The sequence below is a fragment of the Cherax quadricarinatus genome, chromosome 68 (assembly GCF_038502225.1).
Source record: "Cherax quadricarinatus isolate ZL_2023a chromosome 68, ASM3850222v1, whole genome shotgun sequence".
NCBI classification, from domain to species: Eukaryota; Metazoa; Arthropoda; class Malacostraca; order Decapoda; family Parastacidae; genus Cherax; species Cherax quadricarinatus.
In genome coordinates, this window is record NC_091359.1 from 21,221,107 (window position 1) to 21,246,584 (window position 25,478).

Sequence of the window (25,478 nt, forward strand, 5' to 3'; positions counted from 1 at the left end):
AAGCGGGGGTCCACTGTACTTTCCTATATCCTTCCAGAATCTGAATTTTTCTAACTTAAAACCATTGCTGCGAGTCCTGTCTAGGCTAGATATTTTCAGCACACTATTTACATCCCCTTTATTTATTCCTGTCTTCCATTTATACACCTCAATCATATCCCCCCTAATTCTACGTCTTTCTAGAGAGTGAAGATTCAGGGCCCTTAGTCTATCCTCATAGGGAAGGTTTCTGATACATGGGATCAACTTTGTCATCCTCCTTTGTACATTTTCCAGAGCATTTATATCCATTCTGTAAGACGGTGACCAAAACTGTGCAGCATAATCTAAATGAGGCCTAACCAAGGATGTATAGAGTTGAAGAACAACCTGAGGACTCCTATTATTTATGCTTCTTGATATAAAGCCAAGGATTCTATTAGCTTTATTGCGAACACTTATGCACTGTTGTCTTGGTTTCAGATTACTGCTAGCCAGAACTCCTAAATCTTTTTCGCAATCCGTAATATTAAGATCTACATTACAGTGGACCCCCGCATAGCGATATTAATCCGTGCAAGAGAGCTCACTGTTATGCGAAATTATCGTTATGCCAATGAATTTTCCCCATAAGAAATAATGGAAATCAAATTAATCCGTGCAAGACACCCAAAAGTATGAAAAAAAAAATTACCACATGAAATATACATTTTCCTACACACAAAGAGAAGGATACATGCACAATAGTAGAGTAGTACATGCACAATATATATTGTGCATGTACTACTCTACTAAATGAAGAATAAATGACACTTACCTTTATTGAAGATGCAGCAATGACTGATGAGACACTGTGTCCTGGGAGTGCCTTTTCCTCCTGAGTACTGTAGGTCCTGTTTGGCATTTTCTTCCAGAACAGGCCTTATCACACTGTGTATGTCACTACGATTCTTAAATCTCTCAAACCAACCTTTGCTGGCTTTAAATTCACCAATATGAGCACTAGTTCCAGGCATTTTTCCCTGTTCACCTGGGTGTTAGTCGACTGGTGTGGGTTGCATCCTGGGAGACAAGATTAAGGACCCCAATGGAAATAAGTTAGAGTCTTCGATGATACTGACTTTTTTGGGTTATCCTGGGTGGCAAATCCTCTGGGGTTAATTGTTTCTTGGTATTCTCAATAAGCCACACCAACAACGGTGCTACAGCAGCAGCAGCAGCAGCAGCTGACAGTGCTACAGCAGCAGCAGACGATGCTACAGGAGCAGCAGACGGTACTACAGCAGCAGCAGACGGTACTACAGCAGCAGCAGCAGCAGCTGACGGTGGTACAACAGCAGCAGCAGCTGACAGTGCTACAGCAGCAGCAGACGATGCTACAGCAGCAGCAGACGGTACTACAGCAGCAGCAGACGGTACTACAGCAGCAGCAGCTGACGGTGGTACAACAGCAGCAGCAGCTGACAGTGCTACAGCAGCAGCAGACGATGCTACAGCAGCAGCAGACGGTACTACAGCAGCAGCAGACGGTACTACAGCAGCAGCAGACAGTACTACAGCAGCAGCAGCAGCAGCTGACAGTGGTACAACAGCAGCAGCAGCTGACAGTGCTACAGCAGCAGCAGACGATGCTACAGCAGCAGCAGACGATGCTACAGCAGCAGCAGACGGTACTACAGCAGCAGCAGCAGCAGCAGCTGACGGTGGTACAATAGCAGCAGCAGCTGACAGTGCTACAGCAGCAGCAGACGATGCTACAGCAGCAGCAGACGATGCTACAGCAGCAGCAGATGATGCTACAGCAGCAGCAGACGGTACTACAGCAGCAGCAGCAGCTGACGGTAGTACAGCAGCAGCAGCAGCAGCAGCTGACGGTGGTACAACAGCAGCAGCAGCTGACAGTGCAGCAGCAGCTGACGGTGGTACAGCAGCAGCAGCAGCTGTACCACCAATAGTAGCGATGGTTGATTGGGGTTTATTATACAACCTGGCCAGCTCGGAGACATGCACTCCACTTACATACTTATCAATGATCTTTTTCTTCATCTCTATAGTAATTCTCACCCTTATTGCTGTAGGGTTGGCACTAGAAGCTTTCTTGGGGCCCATGGTCACTTATTTTGCAGATAAAATCACCAAAAACACTGTAATAATACGAAATGTTCCGATTGTATGCTTGGATGTTACCGCAGAGGCTGGCTAGTAAACAATGCCACCGGCGGAACATGTGAGTGTGGCTCAGGCCACACATAGACACGTCTCAGACGAACAGCGTTGAGCGGGTTTTTTAGCTGTATGCGAGGCAAAATCTTGGCGATAAAATGTAGTGGTATGCGGAATAAACGGTATGTGATGCCAACGGTATGCGGGGGTCCACTGTATTTAGTTTATATGTGGCATGGTTATTGTCCTGTCCAACATTTAGAAATTTGCATTTGTCTATATTAAACTGCATCTGCCACCTCTCCGACCACTGCATCAGTCTCCTCAAATCTTCCTGGAGTGCTCTAAATGTCCTCGTCAGAATGAATTCGACGGCCTATTTTGGTGTCATCAGCAAACTTGCTGATGTCGCTCTTTATGCCCTCATCTATGTCGTTTATGTATATTGTGAACAGCAGGGGGCCCAACACTGACCCCTGTGGAACACCGCTCGTGACGCTTCCCCACTCTGATTTCTCCCCATTTATGCAAACTCTCTGCTGCCTATTTGTCAACCATGCCTCTATCCAGGAAAAAATTTCTCCTCCTATTCCATGTGCCTTAATTTTCCTCAATAGTCTCTGATGTGGGACCCTGTCAAAAGCCTTACTGAAGTCCATGTACACAATATCATATTCATTGCCATGATCTACCTCCTCAAATACCTTAGTGAAAAAAGTTAACAAATTCGTAAGGCAGGAACGCCCCTTTGTAAAACCATGCTGAGATTCGTTGATTAATTTATGCTTTTCAAGGTGGCTACGAACTGCCTCGGCAATTATTGATTCCATAAATTTTCCCACTATGGAGGTTAGGCTTATTGGTCTATAGTTTGAAGCTAAGGACCTGTCACCTGCTTTGAAAATAGGTATCACATTTGCCATTTTCCACTTATCTAGTATGTACAAGTAATATCGTACTTAGTGATACTGTTTTGCAAACCCCATATTATGCTGAGCACTTCTGGCAGGACTTAACCCTTTGAGGGTCGACAGGCCCTCTCCGAAACTCGTTCTCAGGGTCGGCCAAATTTAAAAAAAAAAAATTATTTTCTCTTATGAAAAGATAGAGAATCTTTTCCCGATCATAAAGACACCAAAAGTTTGAAATTTGATAGAAAACTTACGGAATTATGCTCTCGCAAAGTTAGCGGTCTCGGCGATGTTTACGCATCGGCGATTTTGCCCACTTTGAGCCCCATTTTCGGCCAATTTCACTGTACTAGTCGACAAAAAACATGAATATTTCGCTAGAACTCCATTTTTTCTATCGAATGGGTGCAAGAAACCACCCATTTATAAATTCAACTATCCAGTACAGTGGTCAGAATTTAGCAATTTTGCCAATTTCACACAAATTTCAAAAGATGCCAATTTCCGAATAGGGTCCAGAATAAACAAGAAAGACATTCCTGGCACTAAAATGACATTTCCTCTAGTCATTAGTCACGTCTCAAGGCCCCTCTTATATTCTTTTGCTTTCCACTTTGAATTTTTATTCTCACAAAAAATATAAGATTTACTGTTATGCAGACTACTGCATTAGTGTAAAAAATGGTATAAATATTATTGGTGCACTTGTGAAAGAATATTAGACTCACCAGTTGACGTGTATTGCACGCTTGGCACGATTTGTTTACTTTTGAAGTTTGGTAAAAATCGAACATTTCTGCTACTTTGAGCTCAATTTCAAGGCACCTTTCATTGTAAAACCAGTCAAAATCATCTCAATTTCTGTAATATGTATTCCATTCTATAAAATGAGACCAAGAAAACTAGAATACAACAATAAATACCATACGAAAATACACTGCAAAGTTGCTGATTTATTCCAAAAAAATGGTCAAAGTTTTTTTTTTCTCATTATGCACTGTGTGCTGCAGGATTTTTTTTAGACTGTGCACACTGACCACATAGACCCATTCTTTCATATGAAGGCCTACCAGCTTTCTCCCACTAGATTTGAGGCCGCTAGAATTTATGAGTACTAGTACGTCAAAAACCCCTACGCGTAAAACGTACTAGTACGACCAAAACCCTCAAAGGGTTAAGTAAAGAAAAATTGAAATTTCCTAAAAATACTTGATAAACCTCAATAAAAAAGTGAAAATATTGTGAAATATCAAGATTTTTTTTATTTTATAAAACACATTAAGATTTTGTTCAATCTTAATAAAAATTAAGATACACAAAATAGCTAATGTAAGGATAAATTCAGCCTCTCCTCACTTAGTGACGTACTCGTTTACCAACACCTGGTCTACAGCAAAAATGTTTTGGAAATACAACTAGCCATTCTTAACTTATTTTGAGTCACTGAAAATGAAAATGCTTAAAATTGCAAACTGGCTCTATTTGTAAAGATATGAACTGAGCCCAGTTGCTGTTACCTTTGACCTGGGAGGGAGGAGAGATAATGAACTGTACAGGAGAAAGGTTCTTGATTCAAATCACAGATGCACAATTGTTTAAACTGTATGTGAAGTTTCCTATAGTCACAGTGTGTACATGTTCAAAAATATTTAGTTTCCTTTATCCAGTCGATTTCCTTTAGCCAGTCTATCTACAAATGTTGAACACAAAAGTGTTCAAAATTTGTAGAGCAGTGTAATATACTGTACATGTGCTAGATCAACCAGGCTGTGATAGACATGTGAGCCAGCTTGCTCCTGGTATTAACAGCCTAGCTGATAAGCAAGCACCAGACCAGTCTGGTCCAGGGATGAGTGGCAAGAGTAGGAAAACTCAAAACACTTCACATGTATAAAATGTAAATGTATTATTAGTTTGCAAGAAATGCTTTGCATAACAAGGGGCTTCCTTAGAATGTATAAAAACATGCAATACCACACCTAAATCTACACTCTCTAGTTCTTAACAATAAAATTTTATTTTATTTTAAAAGAAAAGTGCCTATAAGTCTCCAATGACCAAGATTAGTCAACAGAAAATTACTTATATGAAATAATGAGAAACTCTTATGTGATACTGCCCAACTTTAAGACAGCATTTAGATACATGGATGTTGAAATGCAGAAAAGGCAGTCCACAACAAATATTATGGCCAAAATTGGAATATACAGCACTGGTATAGTTTCCATATTTGAAAAAATGAAAGGCTAGAAAAAGTTCAGTGAGCAGTTACAAAGTGGGTCCCACAGCTAAAAACTGGGAGTCTTGAAGAAGGTCTGAGAGCATTGGTAATGCTATCTTTGCTTGATATGAAGAGACAATATAAATAATATAAAGATTACAAAAAAATTATATGGTAAACTTCTCAAGCGGCAGTGCGTGTGTGTAACACAGGAGGCTCAATTCTCCAACATCCCATATAGGAGTATCTATAGAGTTATAACCCAGCTATGGCACTGGCTCTAAAAATGTGGTTACAATTATAAACTCAAAAGTTCAAATTTAAAAACTGTCATACATGAAGACAATATGGTGCAAATATTATGCATAAAATCCATAGTTTGGAGATTAGGAGGAGGTACAAGGTTACTAAAAGCATCATCCAGAGGGCTAAGGAGAGGTTGTTCAAGCTGTCTGGGCATTTATAGAGGATGGAGCAAAATAGGATAACTTGGAGCATTTGTAAATATGTAGTGGAGGTAAGGAGGGGTAGGGATCATCATAGGAAAGGTTGGAGAGAAGGGGTAGTAGTAGTTTTGTGTGTAAGGGGCTTAGACATCCAAGAAGCATGTGAGAGCATGTTAGACAGGAGTGGAGGCTAGTGGTTTTTATGACCTGATGTACTGTTGAGTGTAAGCAAGGTAACCCTGTGGCCTGGTGGCAAAAGCTCTCACTTCACACAGTGAGGGTCCAGGATCGATTCCCGGCAAAGGGGTGGAAATGCCTGATGTTTTTCCTTACACCGGTTGTTTATGTTCACTCATCAGTAAAATGGGTACCTGGGTGTTAGTTGACTGGTGTAGGTTGCATCCTGGGACAAAACTGACCTAATTTGCCTGAAATGCTCTGCATAACAAGTGACTTTCTATATAGTAGTATCATTGATGTCAGCTAGACCTGTATACCTTCTACATGTACTTGTAGTAAATAAAGATATTATTATCACATGTATTATTATTAACATAAAAGGACTCAGGGAAACTGGTTAGCCAGACGTGAGTCCTGGAGGTGGAAAGTACAGTGCCTGCACTCTGAAGGAGGGATGGGGATGTTGCAGTATGGAAGGGCATCTGAACTGCAATATTAGCACGCTTCTTGCAAGACGGTGATGGAGAGTGTGATTGCAAAAGTGGTGGTTCTTTTTTGGGTCACCCTACCTCAGTGTTACACGGCCAGTATGTTAAAAAAAATTATACATGCATATGCAGTAGGGCCCCACTTATACGGCAGGTTAGGTTCGAGGCTACTGCCAGAAACCGGACAACACCCAAAAGCAGAGCGCCATTTTTTCCACTTATAAATGTATACAAATGCCAGAAAACAATTTTACACTAACATATATAAAGTTAACAGTATATCTCCTAGGTAGTAGGTTGGTAGACAGCAACCGCCCAGGGAGGTACTACCGTCCTGCCAAGTGAGTGTAACACGAAAGCCTGTAATTGTTTTACATGATGGTAGGATTGCTGGTGTCCTTTTTTCTGTCTCATGAACATGCAAAATTTCAGGTACGTCTTGGTACTTCTACTTACACTCAGGTCACACTACACATACATGTACAAGCGTATATATACATACCCCTCTGGGTTTTCTTCGATTTTCTTTCTAGTTCTTGTTCTTGTTTATTTCCTCTTATCTCCATGGGGAAGTGGAACAGAATTCTTCCTCCGTAAGCCATGCGTGTTGTAAGAGGCGACTAAAATGCCGGGAGCAAGGGGCTAGTAACCCCTTCTCCTGTATATATTACTAAATTTGAAAGGAGAAACTTTCGTTTTTTCTTTTGGGCCACCCTGCCTCGGTGGGATACGGCCGGTGTGTTGAAAGAAGAAAGAACAGTATATCTCAAGAGGGTTTCAGGGGTCAACACCCCCCACGGCCCGGTATGTGACCAAGCATCACGATGCATCAGGGCCTGATCAACCAGGCTGTTACTGTACAAGAATGGTATACAATACCGACAAGAATCTCCAAGACTACGGTGCTCTTCGCACCTACTCCTAGATTGAGGGACTGATTACCTCATCTTCTGTACATAGTTCTACTATCTTCAAGTTATGTCCTGGAATTTGTATTGATAAAGCCACTAGATGGCGAAACATCTACAATAAAGATACTCAGATGTTGCACATGTGTCTTAATTTCATCAGGCTGTTACTGTTGGCCGCATGCAACCCGATGTATGAACCACAACCTAGTTGGTCAGGTTGTGGTTCCTGTGTGGTTTGGTGCCTGTCCAGCACCTGCTTGAGGACAGCCAGGGGCCTATTGGTAATCCCCCTTATGTATGCTGGGAGGCAGCTGAACAGTCTTGGGCCCCTGACACTTATTGTGCTGTCTCTTATCATGCTAGTGGCACCCCTGCTTTTCATTGGGGGATGTTGCATAGAACGAGGCCTTAAAAAAATAAAAAGTAAAATACACAGTACATTCATTACTTACCTTAAAATATTTGTAGTCTTAATGTAAGGTGAAAGATGAGTAGTATTCATTTGTAGGAAGTCAGGTGTTGGTAGTCGGTAAGTGTAGGTAACCAGGAAGCCCACCTGGCTTCCACTCCTAATGTAATACAGTGGACCCCTGGTTATCGACTGGTTCTGTTATCGGCCAACTCGGTTATTGGGCAGTTTTTCGGCGCCCGGTTATTGGCCGTTAATTCAGTGATCGGCCATTTGGGACGCATCCATCCACCAGCTGGGGCTGCTTGCACGTCAGTTTGGGTTTCTCTCTCATTGGGTGAGGAAGCTTCTGCTCATACATCCAAACATTTTGCTTGTTTTCTATTGTTTTTAGTGTTTTTTTTGTAGTGCAACTGTGAAATAAGTAACCATGGCTCCAAAGAAAGTTCCTGTGGTAAAGAAAGTGAGAAACACCATGGAATTTAAGCATGAAGTGAGAGAAAAGGTTGAGAGTGGTATGAAAGTGGTGGAACTTGCCAGGATGTACAGCAAGAATAAATCAACAATTACATCCATCCTGGCAAAGAAAGAACAAATCAAAGATGCTAATGTTGCAAAAGGAGTAACTTTTCTAACTAAATAAAGGCCACCAATAATGGAAGAGATGGAAGAGTTATTATTATTGTGGATTATGGAAAAAGAATTAGTGGGAGACTGATGTGGAGTCTATTATTTGTGAGAAGGCAAGGCAGTTGCATGAGGATCTTGCAAAGAAAATGCCTGGAACAAGTGCTGCAGTTTGTGAATTTATGGCCAACAAAGGATGGTTTGATAGATTTAAGAAGCGTAGTGGCATACACAGTGTTGTAAGGCATGGTGAGGCAGCAAGTTCTGACAAATGTACGGCTGAAAAATTCGTGCAGGAAATCCAGGGGTACATAGAGGCTGAAGGATTCAATCCCCAACAAGTGTTCAATTGTGACAAAACAGGCCTGTTTTGGAAGAAAATATCAAACAGGTCCTACATTACCCAGGAGGAAAAGGCACTGCCAGGACACAAGCCTATGAAAGACAGGCATACTCTTTTGTTGTGTGGTAATGCTAGTGGGGATTTCAAAGTGAAGCCTTTACTGATGTATCACTCAGAAAATCCCAGAGTGTTCAAGAAAAACAATGTCATGAAGAATAGATTGTGTGATGTGGAAAGCTAATCATAAGGCATGAGTCACAAGGCAAATTTTCGAAGAGTGGGTTAATGATGTGTTTGGCCCAAGCATGAAAAAATACCTCCTGGAAAAGAAACTGCCACTCAAGTGCCTCCTGGTACTGGACAATGCTCCTGCACATCCTCCAGACTTGGAAGACCAAGTGTTTAGGGACTTCAGTTTCATCACAGTGAAGTTCTTGCCTCCTAACATCACTCCTCTCCTCCAGCCCATGGACCAGCAGGTCATTTCTAACTTCAAAAAACTACACAAAAGCAGTGTTTGAAAAGTGCTTTGAAGTGACCTCGGACACTCAGTTGACCCTAAGAGAGTTCTGGAGGAATCACTTCACTATCCTCCATTGCATAAGCCTTATAGGTAAGGCTTGGGAGGGAGCAACTTCCAGGACTTTGAACTCTGCTTGGAGAAAACTGTGGCCAGTTTGTGTCCAAGAGGGGGATTTTGAAGGGTTTGAGGCTGACCCTGACCCTGACAGCCCTGTGAACTATTGTGGCACTGGGGAAGTCCCTGGGGTAGGAGGTGAGTGGCAAGGATGTGGAAGAGTTGGTGGAGGACCACAGGAAAGAGCTAACCACTGAAGAGCTGCAAGAGCTTCAACTTGAACAGCAACAGACTGCAGCTGAGGAACTTGCTTCAGAGGAGGAGGAAGAGGGAGTGAAGGAGGTGCCTTCTTCAGAGATTAAAGAGGTGTGTGCAATGTGGACTAGGGTGCAAGCTTTTGTAGAGAAACACCACCCTGACAAAGCTGAAACAAGACATATTTGCAACATGTTTAGTGACAAAACCCTGTCCCACTTCAGGGAAATCTTCAAGAGATGCCAGAAACAGAGCACTCTGGACAGTTATTTTGTGAGACAAGGATCCAGTGACTCTCAAGCTGGTCCTAGTGGCATTAAAAGACAAAGAAGGGAAGTAACCCCAGAGAAGGCTTTGCTGCATAAAGTCTTTATGGAGGGGGATTCCCCTTCCAAACACTAACTCTTCCCTCTTTCCTCCTCCCTATCTTCCAGAAGCCAGCATTAGCCTTCAATAAAGGTATGTAATACTTACATAATTGTTAAAAAAATTTTTTTTTTCTTGTGAATATTTTTGTCTGGAACGGATTAATTGTATTTCCATTAATTCTTATGGGAAATATTAATTAGTTTTTTGGCCATTTCGGTTATCAGCCAACCTTCTGAAATGGATTACGGCCGATAACTGGGGGTCCACTGTATATGACATTTAAAGCTGCCCAGAGCGATATTATTACCATCGACATACCTTGTTCACTGAGTTTAATCATTTCTAACAACTACCTTCAGATGCCATCATAAACGAAGGGAGAAGTGATGAGAAGAAATCATGCCGAGAATTATAAACAAAGCCAAATGCGTTTAGGGGAGGGGAGGGACTGGATCAAAGGCAGATTGATACACATTTTCTCTGGGGCTGAACCAGAGAAAACAGAATTTTTTTCCCTCTATCCGGCTACCACACCTCACATTTATGTGAAATTTATTGTACTGTGGGTGTATCATGTTTATATGCTATGTAACATGTTTCTTATATAATTTTGAAGAAAATATAATAGATGGATTAATGAAAATGTTTATTAACATAAAATAAGACATTTAACGCTTTCAGGGTTTTCAACATACTAGTACGGCTTACACACCAGGGTTATTGACGTACTAGTACGCCTAAATTCTAGCGCCTTCAAATCTAGCGAGAGAAAGCTGGTAGGCCTACATACAAAAGAATGGATCTATGTGGTCAGTGTGTGCAGTATAAAAAAAATCCTGCAGCACACAGTGCATAATGAGAAAAAATAAACTTTGACCATGCTTTTGGATTAAAACAGTGACTTTGCATTGTATTTTCGTGTGGTATTTACGGTTGTATTCTAGTTTTCCTGGTCCCATTTTATAGAATGGAAGACATATTACAGAAATTGAGATGAATTTGACTGGTTTCACAATGAAAAGTACCTTGAAATTGAGCTCAAAGTAGCAGAAATGTTCGATTTTTACCAAAGTTCAAAAGTAAACAAATCATGCCAAGTGTCCAATACACATCAACTGGTGAGTCTAATATTCTTTCACAAGTGCGCTGATATTATTTATACCATTTCTACACTAATGCAGTAGTCTGCATAACAGTAAATCTTCTATTTTTTGTAAGAATAAAAATTCAAAGTGGAAAGCAAAAGAAATGTAAGTGGGGCCTGTGGACATGACTAACGAACAAAGAACTTGTTATTTTAGTGCCAGGAATGTCTTTCTTGCTTATTCTGGACCTTATTTGGAAATTGGCATCTTCTGAAATTTGTGTGAAATTGGCAAAATTGCCAATTTCTAACCACTTTATTGGATAGTTGAAATTTTTAAATGGGTGGTGTCTTGTACTCATTTGATAGAAAAAACAGAGTTCTAGTGAAACAAATATGATTTTTGTTGACTAGTACACAGGAATTGGCCAAAAATAGGGCTCAAAGTGGGCAGAATTGCCGATGCATAAACATCGGCGAGACCGTTAACTTCACAAGAGCATAATTCCGTAAGTTTTCCATCAAATTTCATACTTTTGGTGTCATTATGATCGGGAAAAAATTCTCTATCATTTCATAAGAAAAAAATAATTTTTTTTTCTGAAAAATTTTCAACCCTGAGAACAAGTTTAGGAGAGGGCCTCTCGACCCTGAAAGGGTTAATGTGCCAAAGAGTGATTATTATTATTATGTATTAGTATTAGTATTATTACTATGGCATCAAGACTAGAGGGACACTCTTAGTGATTTTAACGTGCACCTGCCAGACATAATGGAGAGACGCAGAGCTCATGGAGGATGAAAAACAAACTAGGTGGTGCATGGTGACTATTAGAGAGTCAATGTCTATTAATGGCATGCCATAAGGCAAAACACCGTAAAGCAGGGCCCTACTGTACTCTGAAGATTTGCAAGTATGCACAAGCAACTTAGACTAGGATCAAAATTACTTAATACAAAAAGCAGAACATAGATATGGGACTCTCTAAATTTTTCTCAAGAATATGGTAAAATTAATAGCTAAAAGCTAATTATAAGATTATACAAATAGAACGGCACGCTAATGAATATAAGCAATTTGTTTCTTTATTTCAACTGTTAAAGCAAGATGAGGACTAAAACCATAACAAATACTAACACTGCAATACTAGAAAATAAACTGTTCCTTTTACAAAAAGGTACATACACAATAGTGAAAATAAAGCTTACATAATATTGGAAGAGCTACTAAAAGAATACAAGAAAATTCATCTTAATGATAAAAGAGTGGCATAAGATACCAGAGAAAGTAGTAGGTACTACAGCCACTGGAAACTTGTGGTTCAACAGTAAAACTATACCACCTGTGTTGTGTGATGTATGGAAGAGCAGTGTATGCAAATATATGTACTGTGCATGAATATGTGCATACACGCTAGCATATGGTGCCTAATTGCAGATGATGCGTGTGTTGTAATGTGGCTAAGAAATTAAATGTGCATGAAGTAGTTAGCACATTTGCCTGCTTGTTTTAGGACTTGTTCACCATGGGTTCCAACCCCATTCATTGTGTAGGTTGTTTACAATAATGCTATTATGATTCTGCAAGTTATGCAGACATTGTGTTCCTTTTTATCTAAGATCGGATGGTAGAATTTTAAATACAAAGTTCACTAAACCTTCTTCAGTGGTTACATTTACTAAAATCTCATATCTGAGTGAAAATCTAACATGACAAAATTATTCTTGCTTACCATATCATAGCAGTTGTGTGTAGCCAGCACCATAGAGTCGATGGGTGAAGTATGATTAGCAACAGCAATGCCATTCTTGGGCGCATATTCTTCATTGTGGAAAGTGGCAACCAGAGATAATGATCCGGCTATAAAATCAAAACAAAACACAAGGAGCTTCTCATTAAGCCATCTTTTTGCACTTCCATTTGGAAGAAGTCCAACAGCTAACATACAAATCCAGAAGAGCACTGTACCAAGGATTAGAATGACAATACGTAAGGGAAAGAAAAGGAAGTACCGAATGAGAAAGCCAACAACCCAACAGATTGTAAGGCGGAAAGACACAAATTCATATGCTCGGTTGTTTGTGCGTGACAGAAGATTCCAAGCAGGGAGCTCTTCTGGCTCAAATGATTTGGTCACATCATCTTCTATGACAACTGCCATTCCTGCACTGATGTACTCCAACACATGATCAAGTTTGAACCCCTTGATGTCATCCTTGATGCCCAGAGCTCTTGGATGCTCAGAAGATATTAATGGTATATCTTGGTCCTCAAAAGAGGAGTCTGGCTCGTCTATTTCATTACGAGAGCGTAACGAACGTTTGCGTTCCACACGCTCCTGGCCAAAAGCAAACAGTCGTAGGAGTATGCTTATATAATGTTTGCGCAGACCCAGGGGGTGGTGGACTGTTGCTGATAAGAAGAGTATGAGGAAGACAAGGGCATACACCCACCACAACACACTCCACACCAGTTCCATCACTAACTCTTGTTCAATGCAGTTAGCAACTACTTTTCAACACACAACACTAAAGCAACATGCCAGGTAGCACCAACGATAACGTCTCTTCATCCCACATATATTTTATGAGTTCAAATGAACTACATTGAAAGACACAAACCTCCCCAAGCACATCTGCATCATCTTGAAAAGAAATAAAAAAAACAATTAATTTGCCATTAATACAATATACATGCATGCAGCAACTACTAAATCCACATAAAATATTAAATTTGCATCTTTATTTGTTCTATCTAATTATTAAACATACTAAATTACTATTATTATTATTATTATTATTATCATTATTATTTTAACACTAGCCATCTCCCACCAAGGCAGGGTAACTCAAAAAAGAAACACTTTCCCCATCAATCACACTATATCACCATCTTTACAGAGGTGTGCAGATATAACTGTTTAGATGTCACTCTGAACAGCAAATATCCCAGACCCCTCCTTTAGAGTGCAGGCACTGTGCTTACCACCTCCAGGACTCAAGTTCATTTAACTGATTTCCCTGAATCTCTTCACAAAATATTACCCTGCTCATACTCCAACAGCTTTTCAAGTCCCAAAAACCATTTGTCTTCACTTACTCTTATCAAACACGCTCACACTTTAAACACATTAGCTCACGTCAAGCAATATTTTAACATTAATAAAAAAATTTTAATTTACCTATGATATTTGTACAGTACCAGCATTTCAAACATTCAGTGTATATTTTCCAACACATTTTAACCATCAATAATTGCCTTACTATATCTTCAAGTGTCTAAAATATCAAGATCAGTGCAATAATTACACAAAGAAATTACTTAAAATTTTTAAGTGTTCACAATCAGTGGCTCTGTGGTATGTGTCAAACTGCAGGCTGCAAGTACCACTGGACAAGTTTTCAACACAGAAGGCTTCTTCTGAGACCAGACCACAAGGGTGATGATCCTCAGACTCATCCCCAGGTAGGTGATGCCAGTAATTGCTTAAACCTCAATTGTGATGTACATATTAACAGTACAGTGGGTGGTAGGTGAGTGATGATATTGTTTCTCCAAGAATTATCAACACACAACACTCAACACAAAGCTGGGGGCAGTGGAGATGTCATATTTAAGAGCAATGTGTGGTGTGAATATCATGCAGGTTATGTGGGGTGACTGAGGGTATAATTCAGATGGATGAAGGATTGACAAGGTGGTTTGGGCATGTAGAGAGAATGAAGAAGGATAGGTTGACAAAGAGGGTTGATGAATCTGGAATGGAAGGTAAGAGGGGTGAGAGGTTATCTCAGAAAGGAAGGGAAGGGGGGGTACAAGAGGCTCTGAGTTTCAGGAGCTTGAGCATCCAGCAAGCATGTGTGAGTGTTAGATAAGAATGCATGGAGACTAGTGGCTTCTAATGGACGTGTTAGTTAACTTTCTTTAAGGTATTAAGGAAAACCCGCTAGACAGACTTAGAGTTCTGGAAGTGGAAAGGGCAGTGCCTGCACTCTGAAGGAGGGGTGTGGGGATGCTGCAGTTGGACGGCTTTCTGACTGTGATGTCAGCATACTTCTGCAAAGACAGCAATTGAGTTAATGTTGGTGAATGTGTTTTCTTCTTTGGATTGCCCTGCTTTGGTGGGAAATGGCCACTGAGCTAAAAAATAACAAAAAAATTAAACCCTCAATACATTGTCTCATTTTCCCCACCTCTCACTATAATCATCTTCCTCTCGTACCTCACTTCTGAGAATTTCTTCATTGTTTACATTTACTCTGACTTCATGGAAAAGTGGAGAAGAATCCTTCGGTAAGGCATGTGTGTCATATAAGGCGACTAAAATGCTGGGAGCAAGAGGCTAGTAATGCTTTCTCCTGTATAAATCACTAAATGCAAAAAGAAGAAAAACTTTACGTTTCTTGCTTCCGGGTCACCCTGCCTTGGTGGGAGACAGTAGGTGTTAAAAAAAAATTCACTTTGTCTATTTGCCTATAACACAGTACATACAGTATTAGTAACAGAGACTGATAAACTCATGCGAGTGCTGCAGCACTGTGTAACAAAGGGATGAATGATTTTTAGAGGACAAGAAGCAGCACTGTTGAGGGTCAACACAAAGGTAAAGAGAAGTCATTGTTTGTGCAATAAATTATTTTCGGTTAAAAATTCAGAGGAAATTTGCACCAAAAGTGAAATTATCACAAATGATGACAAAGTTATGTCAGGACAGTGAAGGATACATTGAAAATTAAGTCTGCATGCTCTATGATGAATAAGACAATCTATCAAAATACGTTAGGTTCCAGAAAAAAATGGAGCTATACGTGACTACACAATGGGTGGAGTGAACAACTTGGAGAAAACCTAGGTTACATGCCAGGACATTTTGAAAAAGTCATACAAGATTTTTTCAATTCTTAAATCATCAATATTAATAAAGTTTTAAACAATTTACATTGTAGATGTTGTTTCTTGTTGATCTAGAGATACAATAGAACCTCAGCACTTGAACTTAATTGGTTCCAGAAGGCTGTTCGAGTACCGATCTGCTTGAGCACAGAACAAATTTTTTCCCAACCAATTTTCTTTTTGGTTGGCTGTTTCCACTAACCCTCTTAGGCTCCATAGTGACTTATTTATACATTATAAAAAAAAACACCCAAAAAATGTGTCTTTGTTTGGTCAAGTGCTGAGCATACAGTTTACTACCAAACAATTTGTTTGCCGAACAAAGCATTCGAATACCGAATTGTTTGAGTACAGAACTGTTTGAGTACTGAGGTTCCAATGTATGTGGAAAGGGTTCATGTTATCATACTAGGCCTGGCTGGATGCAGTGAGGTTTAGACCCTCAAACATGTGTACTGTATAATGTTTGACTTAAATGAGCTATCCAAGATTAAATTAGCATAATGTACTTATGTGCTGTCAAGACCATTGTAAAAAAAAAAATATGTACTTAAAATCTAAATAGAAAATTATTAACTTAACCCTTAAACTGTCCAAACACAGATCTATGTTCGCTTGTGTAGTGCTCTGAACGCAGATCTATGTTTTTAATTACATGCTTTCTTATGGAGAAAATCAAGGTCAGAGCGCTACGCGTGAAAATGTAGATCTACGTTTGGACAGTTGAAGGGTTAAGACTCTTGAGGGAAGCATGTGTTTGACAGTTACCATGTATTCTTTCCATATAAAATGAACATGCACTCCTTCCAGAGAAGATGGACATTATTAATATAACACCTGTTACTATTATTTCGTCACCCAGTTTTCATTTTTCTTTCTAAAAACAAACACTCAGACTTCACTCACTCTGATGCAGTTATAATAAACAGCCCACACATTCCTAGTGACATAACCCAAGAACAGTGCAAAGAAACTGCTATCAGGATAATACAGGACCACGTAAAAGTTATCCTGCAAAACAATAAAATCAAAGAAACACGTTTGCTAGGAAAACAAGGCAGTAAACACAGTACTGTATTATGATCAGACTTCATTCATATGATAAAAGAAAGGATTTAATTAAATCAGCAATTACAATGAAAAATGGAGTGTTCATCAACGAGTGTCTAACGGGAAAACGTCAAAACCTTCTGTTCAGGTTGAGAAAACTTAAACAGGAAAACAAAATACATCAGTGTTTCACTTGAGATGGGAAAATACTAGTTAGAAAAACATCAACAGGACAACAATACACCATCTCAAATGAACATGATTTCTCTACCTTCCTTAGAAAAGCTGACATTTCTGTAACAGATTAGATAAGTATCCTTAAGTACATATAGTGTATGTTACTATTATATTATTGTGCATTATTATTTTTTTTCTTTTACTAGCTAATACCAGCTACCTCAAATACTTTTTACTTTTTAATTGCTATTAATTGCTCATAATTTTGTGTTGCAAGTCAAATCTTACTCCAAATTAATGTTATTCATGGTTGCTACCTGACCATTTAATTCTGTTTACCACTACTTTTTTTTAGTCCCTTTTATATTGTGTGTGCAATTAGTGTATATTCCAATTACATTATTGTGTGAGTCCCAAAACTATCTTTTGCTAGCTAGTACCAGCTACCTCATATTTCTCTACTTTTTATAGTGCAATTAACTGCTCAACTTATTATACATTACAAATCAGATCTTACTCCCAAATCAATATTATATCATAGTGACTATCTGTCCATTGAACTTTGTTTACCATTACTTAATTTAGTCCCTTATATATTTTTTTCTTTATTTTAGCTTTATATAACTACCTTATTTCATATATTCACAATTGTTAAAATAATCAAAGTGCTATTCTCAGGTGCTAAAGTGTAATAAGTTCACTATTTTGCCATTATATTCCCATGCTCATTTTTTTTTCCCCTCTCCTCTTCTCCATATAGTCACATTTATTAAAATACTGCAGGTGCTATTGACTACCTCAGGTGCTACTGATTTTGCTTTTAATACATTATTTTACTATTATATTCATTAGCTCCATTATTTTAGCTGTAAATATCTACTGTAGTTCATAAACTCACTTGTTAAAATAATTAAGGTGCTATTAGATGCTTAAGTGTATAACTGAATTATCTATTCTGTAATAATCCCTTTTTCATTTAAATTTTTATAAGTTTTAGATTAACCATAAGGATTAATCTGGTCAAAATGTGCATCATACCAGTGGTTTTCTTTTGTGCCTGACATATTTTATTATATATAAACTACATTACCTGTACATGGCAGAAAAGAAATTATCTGTTTATTTATTTATTTTATGTCTTTGCAAACAGTAAATTGAGATTGTGTATATACAATAGTGGGTTACAATGCAAAGAGAACCTCTATTATGCCTAGGCATTATGGGCCAACTTAACATTATTGGCTTACAGACTGCTTAACACTAAGGATTAAATCATAGTTGTACAGTAGGATAGTAATTATTTCATAGTTGTACAGTAGATTATTAATTATAAGTGAATCAAATTTGTATAAGACAAAAGATATATTCATATATTCTAAAATGCTTTTTGTGAAAACAATGATTCATTTATATTCCTGTCAACAATGGATAAAAGGTTCAAAGTGATTGTTTCAGTTATGATGTGGGAGTACGTACATAGGTGAGTAAGTGTGTACCGAGTATTTAGCGTTTAGTCTAGGGTGATTAAGTGGCTTTTGAGAAGAGTCTTAAATTGATTTTCAGACTGGGTTACTTTAATATCTTCTGGTAATGAATTCCATATTTTGGGGCCCTTTATGTGCATAGAGTTTTTACACCGTGTGATATGGACACGAGGTATATCAAAAAGAGATCTGTGTCTTGTGTTGTGGTCATGTGTCCTGTTTAGGTTGGTGAGGAGAAGTTTGAGTGGAGGGTTTATATTTGCATGAATTGTTCTGTGTATGTGGTAGGCACATGAATAAGTATGGATGTTCTTAATGGTGAGCAGATTCAGACTTTTGAAAATTGGCGGAGTATGCTGGCGGGAGTGGAAATTTGTTATCATTCTTACTGCTGCCTTTTGCTGGGTTATTAGGGGCTTTAGGTGATTGGATGTTGTTGATCCCCATGCACAAATTCCATATGTAAGATAAGGGTATATGAGTGAATGGTACAGTGCCAGGAGAGTTGATTGTGGAACGTAGTACCTTATCTTTGATAGTATGCCTACAGTTTTGGAGATTTTCTTGGTGATTTGTTGTATGTGTGTCCAGAACTTAAGGCTACTGTCAAGGTGGATACCTAGGAATTTTCCCTCTGTGAGTCTTGTGACTGATGATCCATTTAGCATTATGTTAATTGGATCATTTGCAGCTTTGTTTCCAAACTGAATGAAATAGGCTTTATAAATTTTCAGGGTAAGTTTATTAGTCATCATCCAGACAGATATTTTCTGCAATTCAACATTGACTGTGTTTGGGTGGGAAAAGACATATGTAGTGTCATCTGCAAATAATATGGGCTTGAGTTGTTGTGATACATTTGGTAGATCACTGATGTAGATGAGAAAGAGGAGTGGTGGTCCAAGGACGCTTCCTTGTGGGACTCCTACTGTGATTGGTTGGGTGGATGAGTTTGCATCATTTGCGTACACATACAGTGGACCCCCAGTTAACGATATTTTTTCATTCCAGAAGTATGTTCAGGTGCCAGTACTGACCGAATTTGTTCCCATAAGGAATATTGTGAAGTAGGTTAGTCCATTTCAGACCCCCAAACATACACATACAAATGCACTTACATAAATACACTTACATAATTGGTCGCATTGGGAGGTGATCGTTAAGTGGGGGTCCGCTGTATTGTGTTCTGTTACTAAGGTATGATTTTAGGTAGTTGAGGGAGTGGCCTCTGATGCCATAGTGTGTTAATTTGGAGCACAGCAGTTCATGGTCGACTGTATTGAAAGCTTTACGTAAATCAATGAAAATGCCCAGCGGGACTTCTTTCTTTTTGAGTGCGGTATATATTAGTTCTAGCATGTGTATGATAGCATCATTCATGCTTTTATTATTCCTGAATCCAAACTGACAAGGGTTTAATATATTGTGTGAGACAAGGTAGGAATAGATCCGTCTATGAATTAATTTTTCAAAGATTTTAAAGATATTGGTCTATAGTTATTCAAGTCAGCTTGGTCACCTCCTTTGTGAATCGGAGTGACCCTCACTATTTTGAGGATTGTTGGGAAGGTAGATGATTCATTGGATTTGTTAAAGAGAGTTGCAATAATTGGTATTTGTATAATGCTCATAGATCTGTTTTAGAATTTGTTAAGATATTTTTTAATATACTCAATGCCAGAAGGACATCTTAAGGCAGGCAGCAGAGGCAGGTAAATACAGTAGAGCAGAGAGAAGCCTGCTGCTGTGGGAATTGTCAGCTGCTGCTATGAAGTTGAATGATATCTAATCAGTGAGCCACACAGTGTTAGCCAACAAGTCAGTGGAAAATATCATTACACGGAAAACAGTGGCATAATTAACTATCTGTAGCTACAGGAGTAGAAATATGATTGTGGCAACTCATCTTCATTAATATGTTCATCATAAACTTTTTTATAAATTTTCAATGGATGTAGTTACTACTACTTTCAGTAAACGTAGTCCATTCTGTCACTGGCCTATTTGTAAAGAAAAATTTCCCAACAATTCATTCATTTTTTTTTCTTAATTAACATTTCTAGTTTCTTGTTATCTCTGTTAAAAGTACAGTCAGTAGGATCCATATTGCAGCTCTTGTCTCTCTAATCCACATATTTTTTAGGGGTTAGTAAACTACAGCAACTGCATAATCCAGTTTTGGCCTAACAAATGCTGTACAGTGGTACCTTGACTTACAAGTTTAATTTGTTCCATGACTGAGCTCGTAACTCAATTTGCTTGTATATCAAATCAATTTTCCTCATTCAAATTAATTTAAATGCCATTAATCTGTTCCAGCCCCCAAAACACCACCCCAATTTTTTTGTTACAGGCTTTTAAATAAGAAAAATATATTTATAAATAAGAAATATTGTATAAAACATAATAAAAGAGAATGTAAAGAAATAAACTGGGTTTATAAAGTGTATTTACCTTGGAGATCAGACGACTTGGGCTAACGGAAGATACTGGCAGAGGTGGAGGCTGGAAAAGATAGGCAGAGGAGATAGGCTTAATCACTTAACTTACCTGCTACACTCTTCACTACTCCACCCACCACCTTCACTACTCTACCCACCACTATCACTACTCCACCCACTACAATCACTATTCCACCCACCATTATCACTACTCCACCCACCACTATCGCTACTCCACCCACTACAATCACTATTCCACCCACCATTATCACTACGCCACCCACCACTATCGCTACTCCACCCACTATTATCACTACTCCACCCACCACCCTCACTATTCCACCCACCACCACCTCTACTACACCCACCACCCTCACTACTCCACCCACTGAAGGAACCTCCATGAGGCAGGAAATATCATGGAGACCTTCCTTTATGTTTCAGGAAAAACTCTGTGTTGAAATGGAGGTTACCTCTTCCCCGGATTTATACAAAAACCAAACAAGGGACGAGGTGCCTCACTACAATCTGGGATTAGTGTGGGAGTATTATCCTTCCAGTTATGTCTAGGAAGAGCATGTGGGATGGGATGAAGTACCTGACATTCCTCTGGGTAAAGAGTTGGATTTGATGTCAGATACACCGCCAACTAGTGGCGGGGTATCTGAAGCTCACTCGTAACTCGGATTTTGGCTCGCAACTCAAAGCATAAAATCGACTGAGTGACAGCTCGTAACTTGGAAAAACTTGTAAGTTGGGGCACTCATGAGTCAAGGTACCACTGTACAAAGCTTTTCAGCAATTCTCCATCCATCTTGAATCTGAATTATTGTTATTGAATTATTGAATTATTGACACCTCAAAGGCGATGGGACCGGACAACATCTCCCCATGGGTCCTTAGAGAAGGAGCAGAGATGCTGTGCGTGCCTCTAACCACAATCTTCAACACATCCCTTGAAACTGGGCAACTACCTGAGAAATGGAAGACAGCTAATGTAGTCCCCATATTTAAGAAAGGAAACAGAAACGAGGCACTAAACTACAGACCTGTGTCTCTGACATGTATTATGTGCAAAGTCATGGAGAAGATTATCAGGAGGAGAGTGGTCAAACACCTGGAAAGGAACAAGATTATAAATGAAAACCAGCATGGGTTCATGGAATGCAAATCTTGTATCACAAACCTCCTGGAGTTTTATGACAAGGTAACAGAAGTAAGACACGAGAGAGAGGGGTGGGTAGATTGCGTTTTCCTAGACTGCAGGAAGGCCTTTGACACAGTTCCCCACAAGAGATTAGTGCAGAAGCTGGAGGATCAGGCGCACGTAAAAGGGAGGGCACTGCAATGGATAAGGGAATACCTGACAGGGAGGCAGCAACGAGTCACGGTACGTGAAGAGGTATCACAGTGGGCGCCTGTTACGAGCGGGGTCCCACAGGGGTCAGTTCTAGGACCAGTGCTATTTTTGATATATGTGAACGACATGATGGAAGGAATAGACTCTGAAGTGTCCCTGTTCGCAGATGACGTGAAGTTGATGAGAAGAATTAAATCGGACGAGGATGAGGCAGGACTGCAAAGAGACCTGGACAGGCTGGACATGTGGTCCAGCAACTGGCTTCTCGAATTCAATCCAGCCAAATGCAAAGTCATGAAGATTGGGGAGGGGCAAAGAAGACCGCAGACAGAGTATAGGCTAGGTGGACAAAGACTACAGACCTCACTCAGGGAGAAAGACCTTGGGGTGACCATAACACCGAGCACATCACCGGAGGCACACATCAACCAAATAACCGCTGCAGCATACGGGCGCCTGGCAAACCTGAGAATAGCGTTCCGATACCTTAATAAGGAATCGTTCAAGACACTGTACACTGTGTATGTTGGGCCCATACTGGAGTATGCAGCACCAGTCTGGAACCCACACCTGGTCAAGCACGTCAAGAAGTTAGAGAAAGTACAAAGGTTTGCAACAAGGCTAGTCCCAGAGCTCAAGGGAATGTCGTACGAGGAAAGGTTAAGGGAAATCGGACTGACGACACTGGAGGACAGAAGGGTCAGGGGAGATATGATAACGACATACAAGATACTGCGGGGAATAGACAAGGTGGACAGAGATAGGATGTTCCAGAGAGGGGACACAGGGACAAGGGGTCACAACTGGAAGCTGAAGACTCAGACGAGTCACAGGGACGTTAGGAAGTATTTCTTCAGTAATGGAGTTGTCAGCAAGTGGAATAGCCTAGCAAGTGAAGTAGTGGAGGCAGGAACCATACATAGTTTTAAGAAGAGGTATGACAAAGCTCAGGAAGCAGAGAGAGAGAGGATCCAGTAGCGATCAGTGAAGAGGCGGGGCCAGGAGCTGAGTCTCGACCCCTGCAACCACAATTAGGTGAGTACAATTAGGTGAGTACTGTATTAGAAATTGTATCTGAGAAGTTGTTTCAGTGGAGTTTAAAAAAAATTATTGCAATGTACTAAGCAAAGCTTTTATCTACTTAAAGTATTTATAATTGTTAAATTCACTCATAATAAGCTTGTCTATGTACATCTTTAATGTCACTGTATGCATATCAGTATGTACGTATGAGTAAACTGTTTATCATCCTTTTAAACTTAAGTTTGCCCATAATGCTCTGCATAACCAGAGCCTTTTAACCCCAAATCCTGAGGTGTCTCCTTGAGTCAAAAATTTTTTGGAAAAAAAAAAAATTACTTACGAAATGATAGAGAATCTTTTCCCGATGGTAATGACACCAAAAGAACGAAGTTTGATGGAAAACTTACGGAATTACACTCTTGCGAAGTTAGTGACCTTGGCGATATTTACGAATCGGCGATTTTGCCCAGTTTGAGCCCTATTTTCGGCAAATTCCTGAGCACTAGTCGACAAAAATAATATTTATTTTGCTAGAACTCCACTTTGTCTATCGAATGAGTACAAGAAACCACTCATTTACCAATTTCAACTATCCAATAAAGTGGTTAGAAACTGGCAATTTTGCCAATTTCACACAAATTTCGGAAGATGCCAATTTCCAAATAGGGTCCAGAATAAACAAGACAGACTTTCCTGGTACTAAAATAACAAGTTTTCTGTTCATTAGTCACGTCCCCTGGCCCCTCTTACATTTCTTTTGCTTTCCACTTCGAATTTTTCTCAAAAAAATAGATTTACTGTTATGCAGACTACTGCATTAGTGTAGAAATGGTATATATAATATCAGTGCACTTGTAAAAGAATATTAGACTCACCAGTTGACGTGTATTGGATGCTTGGCATGATTTGTTCACTTTTGAACTTTGGTAAAAATCGAACATTTCTGCTACTTTGAGCTCAATTTCAAGGTACTTTTCATTGTGAAACCAATCAAAATCATCTCAATTTCTGTAATATGTCTTCCATTCTATAAAATGAGACCAGGAAAACTAGAATACAACCATAAATACCATACAAAAATACAGTGCAAAGTTGCGGTTTTAATCCAAAAACACGGTCAAAGTTTTTTTTTCTCATTACGCACTATGTGCTGCAGGATTATTTTATACTGCGCACACTGATCACATAGACCCATTCTTTCATATGTAGCCCTACCAACTTTCTCTTGCTAGATTTGAAGGTGCTAGAATTTAGGTGTTCTAGTATGTCAATAACCCTGGTGCGTAAGCCATACTAGTAAGTCGGAAACCCTGAAAAGGTTAAAACACTTTCTGTCTCTGTTCACCTAGCAGTAAATAAGCGCCTGGGTGTTAGCTAACTGGTGTGTGTCACATCCTAGGGACAAAATTAGTCTTATTTGCCCGAAATGCTCTGCATAATAAGGGGCTTTCTAACTGGTATATCACTGATGTTAGCCAGGTCTGTATAAGTCGTATTACACATTTGTAGAAACAAATACATATTTTATGTATTATTATTACTGTAGTACTTCGATACTAGAACTTAATTCGTTGCAGAAGGCTGTTCGAGTGCCAATCGAGTGCCATTCCCCGTGTCCGACTAAATCTATACAAAAATTCAATGTATGTCAAAGGCCCTAAAATCTGGAACACCCTACCTGAAAACTCTAGAACTGCAGACACATTCATCACCTTCAAAACTACCGTTAGAAAATATCTTATCTCCCTGATACACCCCGTCAACTACATAAAAACCACCTGGTGGTTCACACTTACACTTTCACTCACTCACCCATTTGACTATAAGCACAGAAATACGTATCTTAATCTTAAAATAATGATTCCTAACTAGTCACAAATTTGCCTGTGATACTCCAATATAGAAACTATGTATTATGCCATAACAAAAGCATTCATATTGCTAAACTCACAAACTAGTATTTAGTCAACTTACTCCACAATTTGTAATAATTTAGGGCTAAGAATTAATCTAAGTTTGCCCGAAATGCCTAGCCATGCTAGGTGTTCTATTGGTCCCCTCTGTAATTAGTATTTTATTACATGTA

At 39.3% G+C, this 25,478-nt stretch overlaps 1 protein-coding gene across 5 annotated transcripts in view; it reads right to left on the bottom strand.

Annotated features, from left to right (window-relative positions):
- Positions 1–25,478, bottom strand: part of LOC128697708 (glycerol-3-phosphate acyltransferase 3-like) — a 125,719-nt gene that overhangs the window by 87,648 nt on the left and 12,593 nt on the right. For 3 of the 5 annotated variants that reach the window (XM_053789556.2, XM_053789554.2, XM_053789557.2), the window contains exon 2: positions 12,697–13,608. In XM_053789556.2, coding sequence (XP_053645531.1) covers positions 12,697–13,443 — 747 coding nt within the window. In that variant the 5' untranslated portion in view covers positions 13,444–13,608. Of the gene's footprint in view, positions 1–12,696; positions 13,609–14,920; positions 15,021–21,022; positions 21,074–25,478 lie in introns of all 5 variants that reach the window. The other 2 variants (XM_053789559.2, XM_053789555.2) reach the window with 2 other exon arrangements.